This window comes from Styela clava, chromosome 13 (assembly GCF_964204865.1).
Source record: "Styela clava chromosome 13, kaStyClav1.hap1.2, whole genome shotgun sequence".
NCBI classification, from domain to species: Eukaryota; Metazoa; Chordata; class Ascidiacea; order Stolidobranchia; family Styelidae; genus Styela; species Styela clava.
In genome coordinates this window covers 4,637,640-4,659,868 of record NC_135262.1, presented here as the reverse complement: position 1 = coordinate 4,659,868, position 22,229 = coordinate 4,637,640, and the positions used below count along the sequence as shown (strand labels likewise).

The following is a 22,229-nucleotide window of genomic DNA, read 5'->3' as shown; positions in this document are numbered from 1 at the left end:
AAGTTTGGTCATCATCGATTTCCGTCTTTCATCTCAGTTGAAGGTCGCGATCGACCAATCGATATTAATCTGTTATAAACAGTTTTTTTAACGGATGAGTTGGGTGATATTAGTTTATTCACCTACGCTTGATGTATTCAAGCTAAATGAACGAAAACGGATAAGATCATTAGGTTCACTCCTTCTCCAATCAAATAAAAAATTAAAATACGAGTTAGAATAAATGGAGAAGCGCTCTTTTTCATTGTAACACGGAATGGCAAAATTGAATAGGTTGGGAATACGCTTGCCACCACAGCTCTGATTACTCTGCGTGGGTTCGCAGTTTCGAATCCCATGCGGGGATAGTTATGTGCGAGAGAATTGCTGAACCCGCGGATATACCGGTGCAAATGTATAGGTTCAAATGTACGTGAGTTCATATGTAAAGCCACCTCTCCAGTCCAGTTTGGCCATCATGATATTAAAGTGGATGATACAGAGATAATTTCTGTGTATTGCTTTAAATAGAATTTTGGTTCAAACTCTGCAGATTACTTGGACTATATTTTGTCTTACACAGTTTTTTTTAGCAATATATATGAAACTTTGTATTTTAGTTGGCTCGAATTTTGTTACGTGTTTATTGAAAACAAATTGTTGCCTTCTGTTTGATACATGACTTTACTTTCATAGGCGAAAAACTTACGTAACAACCAGATCCCACACAATAATCTAACACTAGACAATATTTTAGCAGTTAATAAAAAAAATTATTTAAAAATAGGATTGTTGTTAACTTTTGCTAAGTCTGGTTTAGTACCACCAAAGCCAATCTTCACAAAATTGAAAAATTATTGAATACGACAGCACAAAAGTTTTATTGTCATCAAGTGTCTTTAGAATGTGGTTGGTTATCTCCTTCATGTCATTTGATGTAAAAATTTGTAGGAATGTCCAGCGAACAACCTTGGCAACGGGTGTGAGTATTGAAACAGACATGACAAAGACTTCCACGAGAATTTTTATTACATTCAAACCTTAAAATGTGAACTGCAAGTCAGATCTTACATTATTGACAAATTTCATTTCATTGAACTTCGGAAAATTCAGTAATTAAATTCTTCTTTACTCGTGAACCTTCAAATACAATTTTTGTACCAAATTTTTTTTAACAGTCGGTAAAGAAAAAAATTAATAACTGCTAATTCCATTTAGTTAGTGAAAGCTTATTCGCTTATTACCCTTTATCGACTGAAAATATTTCTCAATAAAGCAAAATAGAAAAACTTCAACTAAATGCGGTGTTATGTATCAAGCATATTGAATGTGACAATCTATTGTAAATAGGTCAGTAAAAGGCTTAGACTGCCACAGAACATAGACTAATAAAAATAAGCATGCCACTATGAAAATAGTATATTTATACCCTTTATTAAAACGTTCTAATATATTTTAGTTTTATTGACTAACCCTCCCATCAGGAGCACAGCCAAGATTTTCAAAAGGGGGGGGAGGGGTCGAATATCTGCACCATAGTTAGTGTCGGATTATAAATTGATTCATGTGAGAATTGTTACTTTTTTGTGCTACTTTTTTGCTACGGGAAAGTCAGAAATTTTTGGCGATACACCACTGTTCACTTTGGTCTTCGTATCAATATATTGGAAAATCGCTCTATTGTTTGCTATTTATTTAATATTGTAGATTAACATATTGCGGTGTTATTTAATTATTAGTTAAACATAGGTTGATATAAGTTTGATGCATTTTAGATGCACGTTGCCGGAAACGCTTTGAATCTTTTTAAATCTCAATGCAATCGACAATTGCCAGATTGGTTCTCTGATCGTAGAACTGAGCTGAACATCCGGGACACAGAACTCTACAATGAGCTTCAGGATACTTTGGACAAGAAGCACCGAGGCATCCTCTGGGGCAAAGACCAATTGAGTTTATTCCAGGCTGACAAGTTGCTGAAAAAAAAGACTCCATGTAAAATGCGATTAAACACGCTTTCTAAAGTTGATCATTTAATTTATATGTGCAATTTAGAGGACTTTGGAACGCATTCTTGCAGTCATATTCAAAACAATTTTAGTATATTTTTTTTATTTTGCCAAAACAATCCTATTTATTCATAAGACAACTATTTACATGTAGCACCATAAGGCATAAATCGACGAAAAAGGTAAAGTTTGGGTGTAAAACATAAATTTCATGCAGTAGGGCAGGTGTCCTCAAATTTTTGGTCTTGTGGGGCTTACGAGAAGGTTGACTATTATTTACAGAGCAACAGGGTACAGAGCAATTGATTTATAAAAGTAATAAAAAAACATATTGTTACTTACTGATTAATGCTCCCGTTTAAATCAAAATTACTTTATTTAATGGCTCTGATGTAGTGGCTGTTCGTCAAGTTTTATCATTGCCGTTATTGCTTTTTTAGACAGTTTCAAAATCAGTATTTTAAGTAAACGAATAGGTTTCATTCACGGAGCCCTAGGGCTGCGTATGGTGCACTTACAGAACCAAATGGCAGTGATATCCTACCTTTTTTATATTGCGCTACCATATTGAGCACTTTAAATAATCATGGCAAACCTATCACAAAACATCATAAACATTTCTACTCATTAAGCCAATTCGCTATAAAATAATAATAAACAAATAAGATCAGATAAGGGGAATTTTATTCATGAAAATACAACATACCCTGTATTTAGTAACATTTATAGAATAATAATGGTGAATGTCAGTAGGACTCTTATGCCTGATGCTTTCACACTACGGCCGCAATTTGTGGAAGAATTTGAGGGAGACTTACCTCTAACTCTCAGAAACCCTTAAACTCAGGCAAAGGGGAGGGGGTGCGGCCCAAATAATTTAGTCTATATTTATATATATTATTGTAAAAAATGCGCGTCCGCACGGGTGATACGTTGTCTTCTGACGCACCACCGATCACGCGCTTCGGTTTTGCTTGCCCTTCCCCGATCCACGTTACGCCCCTATTGTTGTTACCACATGTGTTCTAACAACCTAATTTTTTTTGTTACAATTTGGTATGTTTCTCCCATTGCCAAAGTCATTCAATAGTGTTATTGTCGGCACGCGAGAGAAATGAAGAATGAAAACAAACTGTATTTCATTACAACAATTAAGTATTATCGCTAAAAACACTAAATTGATTTGAAGTTGTTATGACCGGTAGATGTATATTTTTACGTCATGGACCGAGCATATATTGATGGCAATGATCATAGCATATACTATATGCCAAAACGCTTCTTCGACTTTTCCGACCACATAAACTATTCAATCCGTTTTGGGTTCGAGATATGAAATAATCGTCAATTCTACCACGCTATCGTGAAGTAGTGCAGTTTACTAATGAAGATTGGCGAATTCGGTTATTGTTTCAATTCTAAGTTTTTCATGGCGCATCGTTTTGTAAAATTAGGAACATCAGACTACGCAACAAATTATTGTGCGGAAGTTATATTTGATTAGTAGAATTGCCAATACTGTCGATTTATTGAATCTTTATTTAAACTCAAAATAACATCCATGATTCACGCAATGACTTTACCGGGTATAAAAAATAAAACAGAAACAATAGAAAAGTTGATTCATAAGAGAGCCAACTAAGGTCTTTATAAATATCCGTATTCCGGCGTCAGAAATGGTATTATCTTTAGCTTAAAATTGGGACAGTTAATTTACAAACGGCGGGGAGAAAGATTGAAGCCGGTGCAAAAGTTAAAAATAGGAATAAAATCCCGAATTTGAACGGGCGGAAATGGCTTACCAACCTTAGAATGTCTAGCCTAGCGTTATGGAGGCCTGTTGTGTATATACTAAAAATACCCGATATTGGACAATTCGTTAAAAATATTCGAATTATTCGATTCGATAAAAATATTTTATTTTGCCCATCCTTGCGATCTGTGATCACGCCAGTAATCTGGCAAAACGCGTGGTAGTTCAAACACTAATGCAATGAAACCTAATTAAACCTTCGTGGTAAACTGCACTACTTCACGAAAGCGTGGGAGAATATTGTTTCTTATCTCGAACACAAAAACGATCATCTTTTTCGAATAGTTTCTGCGGTCTGAAAATAGTAAATGCTATCAAATTATGCTCGGAATATAATTATAACAACTTAAAACATATGTAGTGTTTTTAGCGATAATAATTAATTGTTGTAATGAAATAATCTCCCCTTTTCTCACGCAAGTACCGACAATAACACTATTTGATAATTTTGACAATGGGAGAAACGGTCCCATTACATTCGAACCCACGTACATTTGAACCCGTAATTTGAACCCACGATAATTGCACCTGCATACTATTGCACCTATGGGAATTTGCAACTACGGATATTTGAACCCATACTAACTCTAACCCATGGATTTTATCACCCGTATATAGATTGAACCCGCGGATATACGGGTGGAAATGTGTGGGTTCAAATGTACGTGGGTTCAAATGTGCTGTCACCGTAGAAACGTATTAAAATGCAACAAAAAATAATTAGGTTGTTCAGAAGTGAGAATACCTGTGATAATAATGGGCGCGTAACGTGCAAGGGGGAATGATGAGCAAAACCCAAGCGCGTGATCGCTGCGTTACCTTGTTCGGAAATGATGATTTTCTAAAGCGGAAACAACTTGTGTTTTAATATAGACGAAATTACTGGGGAACGAGAGTTGTGTACAGGGGAAGTTGTATTTACATGAATAAAATTATACTTCGTTTATCATTATTTTATAGCAATATTCTTTATGAGTAGAAAGTGTTCATGTTTTGTGATAGGTTTGCTGCGAATATGTAAAGTGCTAAATAGTGTGCCGCGATATAAAAAAGTTTGGGGACCACTGCTCTACGCGGCGCACCAAAATCATTTCGCGGCACGGTGGTTGGGAACCACTGCAGTAAGGTATTAACAGAAAATCAATTACCTTTTTGTTTACACGGTACTCTACGTCCAAACCTATCGAAGAATTGCAAATAGCACATTGGTCCACATCCATAAACACGACACTGAGCTTGTAGAGAGTTTGCACATCTAACACCGTTGCACATATATCCACCGCAATGCGGATTTGGCGGAATATTAGGTGGACATTTACCTGCATAGTTAGAATTGCAGTGTAAAAGGACAGAAATTTGAAAAAAAAAATTAAAAATGTACAAGAGTAAACACAATGTAAATTAGCAATATAATAGTTTTGTGGTGAGAATATTGGTGCACCCGATAATGTGCACCAAGATAACGCACAACCTTGAAAAAGTATGTGTACCAGGTTAGGGTTCAGGTTGTGTAACATCTTGGCAGAAAAGTCAGCGCGATAGAAACACTTGAGTGACTGAATTAGAAGGAAATAAAATACACTTACATTGTCTTACAATGTCGTATCTGAGATTGTATGGATTGAAGAAATGTTCTCTACATCCATTACAACTTGTTTTGCAGATTGCATTGAGATACGTTGGGCAAACGGCTCTGACGCATGCGTTGATATTACAGACTGGACATACAGGTGGAGGTGGAGGGCGAGGCCTTCTTTTTGAATTGGCAAGTATCAGAAGAAGCGCGGTTTTTTTATCGAGGTCTGAAAATTAAATATAACGTAAACGATTAGTTTAAGATATTAGTTCACGTTTAAGTTCACGTTGAAAAATAAACACGTGATCACAAAACCCATCAACCTTTTGTGTTGACGTCACATTCAGAATACCCGCATTAATAGCGATTGCTTATGATTCGTTTGGATTTCCGTTTTCAAGAGTTATGTTATTTGGCTTGATGACTTGTTGTAGAGATAAATGCCCATTCGTCGGGTATATATTTATATTATTCAAGACATTTACCTGCTCTTGCCTGTTTATATTTAAAATGATTTGAGGTGATTTAGAAAGGGATCCGGCCCGCGACGCTTCACTAAATTATAGTAAAAAACAGCTATTTTCTATTCTTTACTTAACAGAATTTATTGTGAGACACGTGTAGACTAAATTATATTATAACCCAACAAGTATATAATTCACAAGTACTCGTTTAATAAGTCTATAATTTAATTATATTTAGACAAATGGCAACAAAACGCAGACAAGTTAATGCTCAGTGCAGAGGGTTCAATGTTGTCAAAAATATTCAAATGAATTTTTTTGAGAGGCAATGAGGAATTAAATTCATATTCTATTCGAAAGATGTATTACTGCTTGATTTTTATTATAATCATCCGTTCGGTTTTCAACTTTCTAAAAATACGTGCTGCCCGCCAATGACTTGCAAACCTTAATTTTGGCCCGCGAGCGACAAAAGCCGACCCCAGATTTAAATTATTAACTATGTGAATAAATTACTAATATTCAGACACAAAAATTAGGAAATCCCATATGAGTCGTATGACAGCAAAGATTACTTATCTTATTTTGAGAAAAACTTCACTTACTAAGAAATGGCTTTTTCTTGTCGACTTTAACTTTATTGCATGTCAGTCCACATGAACTCTGACAACAAACTTCCGATTCTTCACAGTCGACGTTTGTTTCACAATTATCGACACAAGTTGTTGGAGCAATCGCATCTTCACATTTAGGATCAAAGACTAAAAAACAAAAATTTTGTTAAAATAAACTGAAATAGTAAAAACATCAGCATGTGCAAAAAGCTAATTATTTTGTTACAATTCCAGCAATTACAATTTCTGCCGTTACAAGGTAACTAACTGCAGAGGAGTATCTGACGTTGTCTTTTGCACGTTTGTTGGTGTAGGAGGGAGTTACAGTAGGCAGTTTAACCAGTCCGCTTCTAAATGCTGTTTTACGCTTCTATCTTGAACGATATTTTAGGTAGATAGCTTCAGATAACTGGAGTGTAGCCAGAGTGAAACTAGGTTTTTAGCTGTCAAATTTAGCCTTTAACATGAAGTAATGGTAGGCTAATATTTTTACGTTTTCATCTCAGTAATATTAATTTTAAGATACCTCTTAAAAAGAAATTGACATATGACGAATTTTATGTAAAGTTCGGGTTTATCGTGATAAACGCAGTGCAAAAAACAGGCTAATGCTATCGTTAACCATGGAGGTGCAAATATCTTCACCGTGAAATGTGTTGCAGTGTATCTCACCAATGTATTAGGCTGACCATTTCGTGATTTGGCGCAGTCAGTGACGCTTTCTTTGTTGGCGTTTTTGCAGTTAGGAATGAGGGGCATCATTATCAGAAATTCGCCTTGAGAAGCAAAAAGTTTAGCACGTCATGGATATATATTCGTGTACCTTTATCTGAAGGGGTATCAATGCATAAACGGACAAAGTATAATTTCCATTTTGTCGGATCAGAAGAAATTGTATTTTGGGTTGCAACATGAAAAAATAATACGCAGACACATGTGATACCAGCGGCATGACCAATTTTCCTGCTGCCCAGGTCGACTTTTAATATTGATGCTCTTTTTACCTAACTTCAAAAATAATTCGAGAGATGAACAAATTATATAGATGTCGATATTTATGAGAATAAATAAATTAACGGTCAAGTAAGAGTGGAATTTTTGTTTTATTAATAATTACATCGTCAAACCAAGCATTATCTGCTGCCCGGGGCGGCTGCCTCTATGGCCCCTCCCCTATGCATGCCGTTGAGTCGCACTTACGTTTGCATTCTGGAACTGGACTTGACCATTGTTCATTAGCGAGGCATGTTGTTTCTTGTTCACCGTAAAGTGTCATAGGGAAATTGCATTTAAAACTAAAAAAAATGAATAGAAACATTTAAGAGATGTTTTATATAAAACAAATTTGAATTTTTTTTAGGTGGATATCCAAATACTAAGATATATTTATTCATTTTTGAGCGGTTTCAAAAGTGTAAACAAAATATATAAAAGACTGTTACCAATACAGTTATTGTAATCAATGGAATGTAAAAACAAGAGACCGCTCAAATATATGGACACGAAATGGTACAGGTATGCAATCGGTCACAGTAGCCTACCGTACTAGTGTCAAATATTCTTCGAGTGACGCGTAAAATCGGAAACAGTCGTCACGCTTGGCGGCTTGAAAACTGTGTCATTTAGCAAAATTTTGAATGGTATATCAGATAGCATAGGCAACTTAGGCATGAACAAAAATAATAGCGACCACAACAATCGTTAGTCACTGACAATTTCAAAGCAATTGGTCCAGTAGTGAATACTGAAAGCAATTTTTCATAAGGTAACGAAAAGAAGAAGAAAAAAAACGATCATGGGTTCATTTCGTGTTTAATATTCAATGTAATGCAGAAATAACGAAGAACTAACGAAAGACTCACGTGCATTTACTGGCATATCCCAATCCACCTGGACAACTGACAGTCCCGTCTCCCAAAGACAATCTTTGACAATAAACGTCTGAAAAACAAGTTCTATCAGTTATGTTGTACCAAAACTTAAATAAGATTTTACAAATTGCGAAAACACAAATCGAAGTTATCCAAAAAATTTACGATAAAATATTTAACATACCGTATTTGCTCGTTTTGTAGCCCGGCCCATACTTTTTTCAACCAAATTCACTAAAAGGGCCTTTATTCAAACCGGCCCTTATTCAAGCACGGGCGCTTGTTATTTTCGATCGTTACAATAATTAATATATTGTTATTTTCAGTTCTCAAGTATGATTTAAACGAGAATAACGAAAATTTTGACTTTTTCCACGCACCGCAGGTACAAATCCGCAAAAGAAGAAAAGTTTTGCGACGCCCAGTTTGAGAACCATGGTGTTACGTAATCAGGCGCGCAGCCAGGACTTTCAGAAGGGAGGGGTATCAAAATCGGAAATTCCGATTACCGTGTGTAACAGTCACGGCGATTACGTGTTCGTTAAAGGAGCCGCCGTTTCAGCGTATAATGATTTTTCTGTTGCTTAAATTATTTAATCCTTGACAACTACGAAATTCTAAAATGTCTTTATATATTAATTTAATTGTGTCCAACGTAACTAGCGGTTGCGACTTCTTACGTCAAAATAGTAAACGTTATTTCTCCAAAATACCACTGCGATCTGTGGACATAAAAATATGAGATAAGCTGCCTGATGTATTTAATTTTGATACTTATTTTTGCAATCTTGCGAACTCGTTATAGCCGATAGAAAAATCTTAATATCTGTTATAAAATCCGTATAGTCCAATTTTACTTCATACAATGAAAATACATATAAAGTAGGTTGTTATATCAGTAAATCAAAAATACATATTCACCCGCCTTCACCGCCTCGAAATCCACGTCAAACAGTTGCCGCGGTAACACCACTTGTTGAAATAGCCGACTTTTTCAACGAAAAATGAATTTTCTGTTGTGCAAAGTAATTCATGACCGGTACGGGCATATTTGAAATGTCTTGCTTTATGAATTTAATTGTCATCAATTTAAACTGTGGTTGGGTCGACAAAACAAGAGCCACCCTAAAACACCACGGCATTCCGCGGACATAAAAATGTGTGGTAAACTGCCCGATTATATATTGTTTTGGAGCGTATTTTTGCTTTTTTTGCAAATTCAACAAATTTGAGATGTACTTGTAACACTGACTCCTTTCAATCGCAATGCTGCCACTCCGATTATTTTTAAGGATAAAACGTTCCGAAAAAATTCTTAATTCTGCTTTAAAATCTCACGGATAAATTTTATTTTAGTATATACAATAAATTTTGTTCGAATGTACTTTATAAATTAATTATCTTATGCATCATCACAAACCGGCAAAAGTCGCGTTCTCAACCTTGTTTAATGTAAACACGAACATTTTCGACGGCAATTTTAGTAAAAGTAATGGATTACAAGGTAAATCCCACTCAGAATTCACCGTGTTTCGATTCTAGTGACGATAAACGCGGAGCGAACATAATGTGTGCCGTGGGCAGACGAAATTTTGCGATTTTCAATGCCTAGAAAAGTTTTTTAACTGTCGCGGGCCTCAACAACACTTGTCACCGTTTTTATTTTCAGTATTTTATATTGCCGCTTTTCAATCAAACAATTTAGGTCGTGGCTTTATTCATTAATTTATCTTTAAAATCTCGCCGCCGATGAACGTATAAGTCTCACCGGATGCACGATTCCGTCAATTCCGCGCGAGTAACAAAATAAAATAATTGTCATCGTTATCGTGGTACAAATTTGTGATTTGGAGACAATAAACGTCAGCGTAAAGGCGTTTACGGCCTAAATAACACGTCACAACGACGAAAACATTCGGCGATTTTAGCAAAAGGGATCGTACGCGTTATCGGCGACTTTTTCAATTTTCAAAAAAAACTAAAAATTCAACAGAGTTGTGACAAAAGCGCTTCTCATTTCCTATTGTTCTCTATCACTGAAAAATCAGCTTTTACATCGGGTGGGTATTCAAGCAACGGCCCTTATTTATTTTTATGTTCTGATCACACGGGCGGCTATTCAAACGGGCTCTTAATCCAGATCGGGCGGTAGAACGAGCATTTACGGTAAGCCTAATTATTACCCAAACATGTTGGTTGAATATCATTCCACATTCCATCTTCTTGACATGTTAATGTTTCTCTTCCCTTCAATCTGTAGCCATCAACACACGTGAATCTAAAGGCAACACAAATATTGCGTTTTAATAAAAAATAATATTTGAAGCATTTTAGAAAGGTCTTAATCACCATACTCATCACGTCTCGACTTGATATGAATTTTTCTTTTGATTGCATAATCAGCACGGTCAATTAATCAAGTTTTATCTATTGCACAACACAATCAATGTATAATCAACTTGATGTTATACCTGCAAGTACTCGGGTAACCGAAACCTGGTGGATTGCAATTTATTGATCCAGGCTGATTGCTGAAATCGCGATCGGGGCAAAGGATCCCTGAAAAAAGAAAATGTCGAAAATTAGCCAGTTCATATATAAATGCACTTCTTGATAGGATTTTTCATCGGGTACATACTTAAAAATATCCAATCACTTACTTGAACATTCGAGAGGAGGATCACTCCACTGTCCATCGGCCATGCACTGTGATTGAGAATTCTTCTCTTTGTAACCCAAATTACATGTGACACTGAAAGAATATGATTTTTTGAAAAGGTAATTTCCTGTGTATCTTGCATTAGTGCATTGTCACAATGCCTACGGCTGGTAACATTGTAACTTACTTAGGAAGAATAAAGTTTTGACGTTTCTGCCTCAGAGCATATTATGCATTAACTTAACCGGCGCAAATACAGATGAGAGATAGGATTTGCAATGGTCGTCTGTTACCGTCGGAATATTAATTATAATTTTATTGGATTTAAAATCCTCGACTCAATAAATTAACTCCCTCTATATTAATTAATAAATTCTTTTCTTTGCTCCGATTGATTTTGCTTTATTCATAGCTTTAACTGAGCTCATGGGCCAGAAAAAAAATCTAAGATAGCATTCAACTCACGAGCATGTTTTTTGGTACGTTGTTCCATCACAAACGGAATCTCCATTTTCAATATTTGGATACGGTCCGCAGTCCACAGCTAAAAGAAATATTTAAATATAGTTTACACGCAAACAAATATAATATGGTTAATTAACGTTATTGTGTTTAATTGGATACTTACGTAGACACGACGATGGCATACTCCCAGACCAATTTTTGTCCAACTCACAAGTCATTGTCAATCCTGACACGTCAGGCTCATAACCGCTTGGGCAAATAAAACTACAAAAATAATAATGACAATAGAATTATTCGAGCATAGACTGCAATGATAAATATTCAAACTTATTCGAATATTTTATTTTAGCTTATACTTTACTAGAAGGTTGCACTTTGATATAAAATTGAAAACAAAATTTTTGATATATGAATTATTGGTTGTGGAATAATTTGGTTATCGTTGAATATTGAAGACTTCGAAACAATTCAGTTAACAAAAATAATAATATCTTTTTATGGTTGGAGTAAGAGAATTGCGTGGAGGTTTCTGATTCAAAAACATGTTTAAAAAGCAATAGTGGTTGAAAATATGTGTAAACGTGTAAACATATCAAAATCTTACCTGCATTTAGTATTATAATCAATTGCGTCGGGAGGATCGCAAACAACGGATCCATCAGGAAAGGTTAGCGCCTGACACGTTATAGCTGAATAAATAGGACATAGTAAGGAGAAATGAAATATTAATACGGAATAAATTTTAAGAGGCGTTTACTACATATTCGCCTCGAGCAAGCCTCTGTATCGGCGCAACTCAAACGTAATGAAATATTCGTTTTGAAAGAAGCATTAGCTTTTTGTTGGACAATGCCTATACAGTGCACCATACCCAAAAAAGTCATTTTACATAAAGTATGCAAATAGAAGTTGCCTTGAACATGACCTCGACTGTAACTCAATGGAATGCAAAAACTAACAATAAAACAAGTCAGTAAAATGGAGTAACAGAAACTTCGTTCCAAATGTAATTGATATGTCCTAATTTTTTTTCAAACACGATGTCCTCCCCAAACCATTTATAAGCCACTTACTCCCACACACTGGCGCAATTCCAGACCATTGTCCATCAGCTTGACAATTTCTCAACTGATTGCCTGATACAACAAATTCCCCTACAGGGCAGGTGAAGCTGAAACAAATTCGAAGTCAATAGTTCAAGTAGGCTAAAATTTTCAATTCCACTAACAATAGATAATGTAAAATATTCTCGAACTATAATTAAAGCATAACAACACTTCAATAGCTTTTGGCAATATTGCGATATATAGTATGAAAATGAACGTCATAAAATATTTACTTTAATCGTCTCAACTATTGTAGGAATTTAAACTTAAGCGCTCTTTGCCCGGTTGAAATACGATTAACAAGGTTTACTCAGAAAGAAATATGAAGCTTACAAGCAAGCTGTTCTGAAGTCCAAGCTATTTTCTGGCGCGCATTCGATAGTTCCTTCAAATGAAAGTTCGGAACATGAGATAACTAAAATAAAAAATGTAATACATTTTTATGCAAATAATGAATTTTCATGTACACAAAAATTAAAACTATACCCAAGAAATCGTGATAACTATTTATACAAGAAACTAAACCTCTTTAAATTATAAAAATTCTATTGTTCTGGTGTAATTAAACAAACCAAATTCAATGTTTGCAAACTTACGATAAGAAATTGAATAAGCATGAGATTGAATGCGGGTAAATAAGTTCATTTACTTCTTTTTGAGATGAATAAATTATTGTCTTTGTCCTAAGTGTCGGTTTAGAACTTGTGAACAGTTTCTAATGTTTAAATTTTGTGATTCACCCCGAAATGGTATATATTGAATAATTTATTTGTCTGTTGCCATTCATGCAGACGGACGAATGAGTGTAACAAATGATTTTTAGAACTTTTTATATTAAATAATGGATAAAATATGTCATACTTTTGCATGATTGTCCACCGGTTCCTGACCAGAATCCATTTTCCTGACAAGTTCGCTCCTCCTCGCCTTGTAATTCGTACCCCATGTAACATTCAAATCTAAATAATATTTAAGACATGCCTGGTAAGATTTTCAATGAATATACCAATAATGATTATCATTATTATATATTATACAACATTTTTAAGATTTTAACTTGATAATGAATATTTATATCTGTTGAACGAGAAGTCGTTAGTGACGTTTACTACTATACAATTGAAAGGAAATCTAAAACGAGCATTGAGCTATATTTTCACATACCTGCATACTGTCGAAAACTCGAGGTCAATGTCAGTTATACAACCAGTTATCTTGCCATTGGAGTCTCCAAAAGACAGTGCGGAACAGGTCACCACTAAAAACAATTCGTTAAATTCAGCAAACATAAATAGTTTGATCAGGATAATTTCCTTCTTAATTAAAGAGATAGGGGATGGATGTCCCTATCTGCGTGTCCTTACTCCCGCGCTATTATACACACGTTAGCGGAGTAAAACCTCTCAACTAACTCCTTAGAAGTCAATAAGCACACAATATATTGTAATGTCAAGTTGAACGATCGAATTCAATCGAAACAGATGTATACTCTGTGAGTCTATGTAATATACACTTAAATCTTAATACCGGTTAAAATCCAAATCAATCTCTAAGCAACACAAAACATGAAAAACACTAAATGCTCAACTCTCGGGCGGAGGCGGGAAACACGTCACGAATTAGTCGATACATAGAACGGTCGAAAACAAAGAACCATTGCTAGAACTTGTCGCGATAAATCATAGTCAGGGAATATAGGCAGCTGGCTTATTTTTTAAATTCACATACTATTTCAATACAAAGGGTCTAAAAGCATTAAAGTCCATTTTTACAATCCACTTTCGCTACAAATCTAATAAATATTTCATACGTGCAATCAGGTATGGGAGTCAAAATATTAAAAGCATTTTTTCTTTTCTATCGAATAAACTAACAACATGTTTGCTCATTTCAGAAATGTAGGTATGCCACTGCGTATATACAGCATGACACGCCTTACATAAATCCAATATACAACTTTCGAGATGTCAAACATAATGCTAGTCGCCAACTGGGATTTCTTATTATAACGACAATCCAAGAACGAAATCGCGACCGACTGGCCGAACTCGCCTTCTTCCCTGGCTTATAATGATGAGGTATATCGATGCAAAATATGTTCAGGAAATTTTTTCTAATACTAAAATAAATTGTACTCGCTGGAAAAGTATCGCCAACTCTGGGATTTTTCTAACGGTGATATCTTAAAAACAATCTTACGCAATAATCTCGAATTTGACAAATAATTGAGAGGGCAAAATAAAAATAAAATATAAGTACAACCCGATAGTTTTTCACGTATGTGACCGCGGACTATTTCCGAATCAAAATGACTTAAGACGCGAAAATTAAATTAGGTTGATTTTATTAAGATTTGTTTATGTGTCTGATGTTATCTTCGAGTTGCGGTACTTCGGTTTAATTAAGCGAGGACAATGTTGAAAAACCTGTTTCACACAAGTACTAGGTTCATATTTTTAATGTTAGTGGATGTACTATCATATAGACATGCATTCGTGTTTATGAAACTCATTTAAGAACTTTCGTGCATAACCATCACTAGTATTAAAAGTTATCATACCTTTGCACCATTGCCCATCTGTACCAGACCATTCCCCGTCATCCTGACACGTTCGCTCCTCATCGCCTTGTAATTCGTACCCTACGTCACATTCAAATCTAAATTTTCGAAATTGATTTAAATATATTCGATAAAAAATACTTTCGTGATCGTATGATATGGTTTTCAATTTATACCGAAATGATTGACAGGAACTGAAGATTGAGAAATGTATCAATATTAAATATTACACAACATTTTTATGATACATCTATGAGATTCTACGTTTCAATTTGAAGAAAATCTAAAAGAGCATTAGGCTATATGTTCACATACTTGCATACTGCCGAATACTCGGGGTCAATGTCAATTGTGCAACCAGTTATCTTGCCATTGGAGCCTCCAAAAGACAAGGTGGTACAGGTCACCACTGAAAAGAATTCATGAGATTCAGCGGACACGGATAGTTGGATCAGAATTGGATTCTTAGTAACTAAAGCACTAATGTAATTAATCATTTATTGGTAAAACCAGTTATGGGAGTCAAAATAGTTAGAACATGTCTTCGTTTGTATCGAACACACTAATAACAAGTTTTTCTCATTTCAGAATATGTATATTATTTTTTTTCAATGATAGTTATATGATATAAACATTCAATCGCGTTTACCATTAATGTGATACACAGCATTTGTCAATATATATTTTTCATGAGAACCCTGTGTCCACTTGAAAGCATGGGTAAAAAATTGGGAAGTCATTCGAACGTTTCTCCCAAAGGAATACGAAACATCGCCTAACTTGTGCGTGCGCTGTTATGGGCCGTGCAGTATTAATAATGTAATGAAACGCAAAAAAATCGAATTAGACACGCCTTACATAAATCCAATATACAACTTTCGAGATGCCAAACATAACGCTGATCGTCAACTGGGATTTTTATATAACGACAACCCCAGAACAAAATCGCGACCGATAGGTCGAACTCAACTTTTTCCCTGGCTTATAATGATGATGTATAAGCTAATCGATGCAAAATATGTTCAAGAAATATTTTATAATACTAAAATAAATTGTAGTCGCTGGAGATGTATCGCCAACTCTGGGATTTTTTTAACGGTGATGTCCTAAAAACAAACTTACGCAATAATATAAAATTTGACAAATACCTAAGAGGGCAAAAATAAGAGTCAATTATAATTACAACCCGATAGCCTTCCACGCATGTGGTCGCGGACCATTTCCGAATCAAAATGACTTATGACGAAAAAATTAAATTAGGTTGATTTTATCAAGATTTGTTTATGTGTCTGATGTTAAATTCGGTTTGCAGTATATACTTAGATTTAAGCAAGGAAAATGTTGAGAAACCTGTTTCACACAAGTACTGGGTTCATACTTTTAATGTTAGCGGATATACTATCATATAGACAAACATTCGTGTTTACCAAACTCATTTAAGAACTTTCGCATATAACCACCCTTCCACTATCCCACCTTTGCACCATTGCCCATCTGTACCAGACCATTGTCCATCTTCCTGACATGTTCGCTCCTCATCGTCTTGTAATTCGTACCCTACGTCACATTCAAATCTAAATTTTCGAAATTGATTTATATATATTCGATAAAAAATACTTTCATGGTCGTATGAAATATGGTTTTCAATTTATACCAAAATGATTGACAGGAACTGAAGATTGAGAAATGTATCAATATTAAATATTACACAACATTTTTAAGATACATCTATGAGATTCTACGTTTCAATTTGAAGAAAATCTAAAAGAGCATTGGGCTATATATTCACATACTTGCATACTGCCGAATACTCGGGGTCAATGTCAGTTGTGCAACCAGTTATCTTTCCATTGGAGCCTCCAAAAGACAATGCGGTACAAGTCACCACTGAAAAGAATTCATTAAATTCAGCGAACACGGATAGTTGGATCAGAATTAAATTCTAATTAATTAAAGCACTACTGTAATAAAACATTTATTGGTACAACCAGTTATGATAGTCAAAATAGTGAGAACATGTCTTCTTTTGTATATAACACACTAACAACAAGTTTACATTATTTCATAATATGTATATATAATTTTTTTTAAATAGTAATATGATATAAACTTGCATCCGCGTTTGCCAATAAATTCGATACACAGTATTTGTCAATATATATTTTTTGTAGGAACCTATGCCCATTGGATAGCAAGGGTACAAAATTGAGAAGTCCTACAAACCTTTCTCCCATAGTAATACGAACATCGCCTAACACGTGCGCTGTTATTAATGTAATGGAACGCGAAAAATCGAATTAGACCAGGTCTGAAAAAAATACTTGAGACAAATTATTGAAATTTCAATTTTTTTAATTCTAGTCGATTTATTATAATATTGACATACATTCGTGTTCATTTCAGAATTTTCGCAGATAACCATCCACTTGCATATAAAAATTATCATACCTTTGCACCATTGCCCATCTGTACCAGACCATTTCCCATCACTCTGACAAGTTCGCTCCTCATCTCCTTGTAATCCATATCCTACGTTACATTCAAATCTAAATTTTCAAAAAATGATTATATCTTCGATAAAAATAATTTCGTGACTGTATAAAATATGTTTATATGTTTACTGTTTTATATTTATTTCTATTCAATAAGGTTATTCTGTAAGTAGTAGCTTTTGAATGGAAATTGTTTTAAATACATACCTACACGTCGTCGTAACACTGGCATCAATGCTGCTGTCACAATCAATTATATTTACTTGGGGGTCGTTGAATGACAATGCTGGACAAGTTACAGCTGAAATAAAATATTATGCCGGTTCAACAGGAGGATCGGAGTGGCTTTCATGACCTAAAAACTGAAAACGCAACGTTTGATCACAAATATTTTGGAATTGTGCTTTTTGTTCAATTATAATCATTACGATCGTAAGTGATATTAGTATTCTTCTCTTTATTATTTATGTTATTCTCTCTTCTGCTGGAGCAATTGTTTTGAAATATTCAGTGGTTGCAATTTTCTGAAGATATATTATAACATTTTCTGTAGTCTTCATAAAAATTGTTTTCACTTTCAAGGTTTTTTGTCTGATGACGTCATTAAAATAAATAATTAATCACCGTGTGCCGGTTTCGCGATCGTGTTTTAGTAATTTCGTGTTCAGCGATGTCGAGAGTTTTTGGATAAGGAAGGCCATCGGTGCTGTAAGTGATTTTGTCCTTCGTGGATAGATATTTGAGCTTTGTCCTTTTTGCACTTAGGTTACTGTTGATATGGAATAATTAGAGACTTTATTAGGGAATCGGTTTTCCTTTGTATCTCTTACATAGTTACATTAGGAAGTTTTCATAGTCGAGGTGAAAACTCGAATATTATCTGAGAACAATTTTTTAAAATATTTTACCTTTGTGAGATACTTCACAAAGAAATGGATCTTCATAAGTGCACGCATAACTTATCATTTTTCCGCTACCTCTTCTTATATCTACACATCCCCCATCTTCGAATCTATCCCAGTTCGCGTAAGAAAAAACTGTTCCGTCAGACCATTTCCAATCACTTGTTGTTGTCTGAACTGAGAAAGTGGATGTAACAGTAAGTTCCAGGAGTTCATGCCATCATATGCTATCACCATAATATTTCAATAAATTAAAATAAGTTATGGCGTGGCAAGTTTTCTGAAGCCATCTTTTTATCCCAGCTTGAGATTTTGATCCAGAATATTAATTGATAATTTTTTGCCATCGTTTAAAAAGTAAATATAACAAAGCGACTTGCCCAACATATTTTTCAATGATGTTACCTGAATCAGTTGTAGACAATCCAATCCAATACAGTTTTATCGAAATCGTCAATAACGAATGAACAAAAGTGTTTTCTGCTGCTGACTCGATGCTGACAAGATGTCCACCAAAGGTCTTGCAATGATCTTCGGCGTTATGCCAGGTCTTAAGACTGAAGAAAATCAAGTAAAATAGAAAAATTTGAAATTATGGCAGATTTTTCGCAAACAGTGCTTATCTATTCACCTGTCACATATCATGTTAAAATGCTCTGTTGTGTTTGGAAAATCTTAAAATTTACAAATATAATATTTGTTTAACTACCACACAATAAATAATATTCAAAACTCCCAAAGATTTAGATTAATTTTTCACATCCTCAGAGAGTCGCATTTAACTTTAGTGATTTTTCCACCTGTCTCCCAACCTACAACAAATTTCCTTATGTGTCACTTAGTATATGGCAAGGGTGCTTTGGTCGACAATAACGAAATTATGGAGATCTTTTGTGCAAAGATCCCGTCAATGATGCAAAAAATGTAAGATTTGTTTAAGAAAAAAAAAAACGGTAATCATCTAGTTAAGTTTGGAAATGATTTGAAATTTTAGTGCTTTTGGGACTTTGTACAAAAGTTCCATATTTTGTACTGACATTACATTGAAAAGAAAAAAGTTCACAAACGGAGCCTACAATGTTTGCAATAACGTTATGTCATAAAGAAAAGTGGATCTACGCGGTTAACACGACTCGCCCCTGTAGCTGACTAGGGGCAAAAATAACTATAGCAAACGACTTACAACATATTCTGACCACTGAATGTAATAAGTTTGAATAAAGTTAAATCAAATTACCACGGCTTATTGCTGCCACGAATAGGTAAATATGCGATAAATAGCTTATTTGGAGTTTATGATGAAAGAATGGTATGGCTTAAAATGCGGCATGCAAGATTATCATGGGCCCGATACCTGGACAGACTTTTGTGCCGTGACCACACTGCTTTAAGTTTATATCAATTCAGCAATGTTAAGGACTGAATTTTTAGCTATAGCAAAGGTATCGTGTGAAGGGGCTTGTAACGAATTTACAAATAAAAAAGCTACCAGACTAATTGCCAGATTGAGTGAACGCTGAAAACGTCAAATAGTTGATCATATACAATGCAGCAAATACACGATGATTATGAGACGAATGAAAAATATATATATATATTTATATGACCATTAATGTATTATAATCGACGCGCACTTTAACAAAGGTTTTTACGGTGAAGTGATATAGAAATATAAATAAACAAAATAATACCCTCAATACGTACGTATCAAACATTTTGTAGCAACTTTCTTCATATAGTGACCACGTTGCGTCTATGCAAATTACTGGGCCTGGAGAAAACAAAATATAAATTAACAGATAAGAAACATGGGAGAAAATTAGATTAGAAAAGAGCTTTGTCAAATTTTAAAGAGGCTTCGTCAAAATTTTTCGTGTTAGATTCAATTTTTCGAAACTTCTGTTCCTGTTTATTTTTTTTTTATATAGAATTAAGTCTACTGAAATATTCTACATCACTCTTTAAGCAAATATTTGCCTGCATCGGCCACCGAAAGAGTTTGCCTTCTTTGAGCCCTAGTTTAATATCAAAGTAGACAAAATGCTTATATCATAAACCAAATGTGTACCGAACGTTCTAAATCTGGCATAGGCAAACTAAGGCCCGCGGGCCAAACCCGGTCCGTTCGGTGAATCAATCTAGTCTGATGTTGCCATAAATTTCCACATACATTTGTGAACCCTCAGTCTGATGAATTTTAAGAAATTTAAGCACAGATCTGAATTGACCGATACTAATTTCAAGTCTGTTTTGACAATTGCCAAAAGCAAACTAAAAACAAATTTTGATGTTTTAACTAATAAAGAACTCAATGAGATAGCCATCATAGACGGCCGACTTATCGATCTAGCGGCGCACATACACTCATCACATGTGCGCTCTCGCTTCCAAAATCTAGGACTAGGTCATACACGTTCTCCCGCTTTGCTAAAATCTAGATCTCTTCATCACTAATTAATTATTAACTCGCTAATTATACCACATAATTCATCCAAAATCAATTGGCTCCTGGTTCGACGTATGATGAATGCACATGCAAAATTTGGAGAAAATTCAACCTCGCGTTCTTGAGTTATCGCGTGCATCCAACAAACAGACGAATATCTATCAACATACTTACCGATCGAGATAGATATGTAATGAAATTGTGATTAAATATAGTTTAGACACCAGGCCTATTGTTGTCCCCCTTTTCACCTCATACACACATGTCCGCCAGTCTTGCCCATCCCTGCTGTAAATGCATATGTATGAACTTACCCTGTGCAGAAAGCAAAATGAAATTCATTGAAGAAACGAACAGAAAAAAAACAAGTTTACAATCCTTCATGACTTTGAGATATTCCGACGAGCAAGGCAAATTGTAAAATATGTGAGAACAAATGCAGTGATTCATCTTTTAAGGACAATATCCTCAACAATTTACATTGCCCTCAGGTCACAGCAACCTCGTCCAAAGCACTGGATTGTATCTATTTAATTGGTGCTGCGTTGAAAATTCGGATATAATCAATTCTAACCAGAAATCAATTTATACATATTTTTTTAACCAAGCTTGCTATCAGCATCAGCGTAGTGATTAAGGTAAAACGTACATTCCCTCATAGACAGTTTTGTAAACGCCCGAAGGTGTCCACCAGTCAGTCACGCGGCTAGTAATTACAAATATTTGATACTTTTTTAGATACTGTATTGTATTCTTGTTCATAACATTTAACGGTATGCAGTTCTGAATGAAATTTGACGAAGCGGCCACGAAGAGCCCATTTCTATTCTAGGTCACATCCGTAATAATTCTCTATCAGAGCAATTTTTTTAATTCCACCTGAGCACATTTGACCTAACATTTGTGATAATGTAACCTCTGAGAAATGTCATTAATAAGACGTGGAGTTCATAATTTCCGTAATTCGAATTCAATTTAAACTTGCTTTTACTAATTCGATGTGGTGCTAACGGTATACACGCAGTATGGTACCTACTTCACAAGGGGCAGTTGCAATTTTTTTTACTTTTTGTTTGACTAGTATAATCGGGAAATTCTACTCAATTTTCAGAAACAAATGGTTACAAATAAACAAATGGTTTACAAGTTTTAATAAAACAACATCTTTAACACTGATAAATGAGCCTTTATTGGCGGCACTCCGGAAGTATTTGTAACAAGATGACGCACAACCTGAATAACCCCAACATAGTACACATACTATGTTCAGGTT

General features: G+C 34.8%; 1 protein-coding gene across 3 annotated transcripts; it reads right to left on the bottom strand.

Annotated features, from left to right (window-relative positions):
- Positions 1–549: 549 nt before the first annotated feature.
- On the bottom strand, positions 550–21,570 carry LOC120332524 (E-selectin-like). 3 transcript variants are annotated; one of them, XM_078119307.1, is made up of 26 exons: positions 21,271–21,570; positions 20,215–20,281; positions 18,916–19,067; positions 18,517–18,687; positions 17,816–17,909; positions 17,565–17,662; positions 16,910–17,003; positions 16,593–16,690; positions 15,432–15,525; positions 15,117–15,214; positions 13,721–13,814; positions 13,418–13,515; positions 12,890–12,971; positions 12,524–12,621; positions 12,055–12,139; positions 11,614–11,714; positions 11,451–11,529; positions 10,987–11,078; positions 10,798–10,885; positions 10,510–10,604; positions 8,318–8,396; positions 7,656–7,750; positions 6,447–6,602; positions 5,388–5,603; positions 4,950–5,120; positions 551–1,955 (listed from the first exon to the last, which is right to left on the bottom strand). In XM_078119307.1, the coding sequence occupies exons 1-26, from the start codon at positions 21,404–21,406 to the stop codon at positions 1,786–1,788; spliced, it is 2,901 nt and encodes a 966-aa protein (XP_077975433.1). In that variant the 5' UTR covers positions 21,407–21,570; the 3' UTR covers positions 551–1,785. The 3 variants fall into 3 exon arrangements, with proteins under 3 accessions (XP_077975434.1, XP_077975433.1, XP_077975435.1); XM_078119308.1 differs by lacking the exons at positions 13,418–13,515; positions 13,721–13,814 and having other exon boundaries at positions 550–1,955; XM_078119309.1 differs by lacking the exons at positions 13,418–13,515; positions 13,721–13,814; positions 15,117–15,214; positions 15,432–15,525 and having other exon boundaries at positions 21,271–21,568.
- Positions 21,571–22,229: the final 659 nt, after the last annotated feature.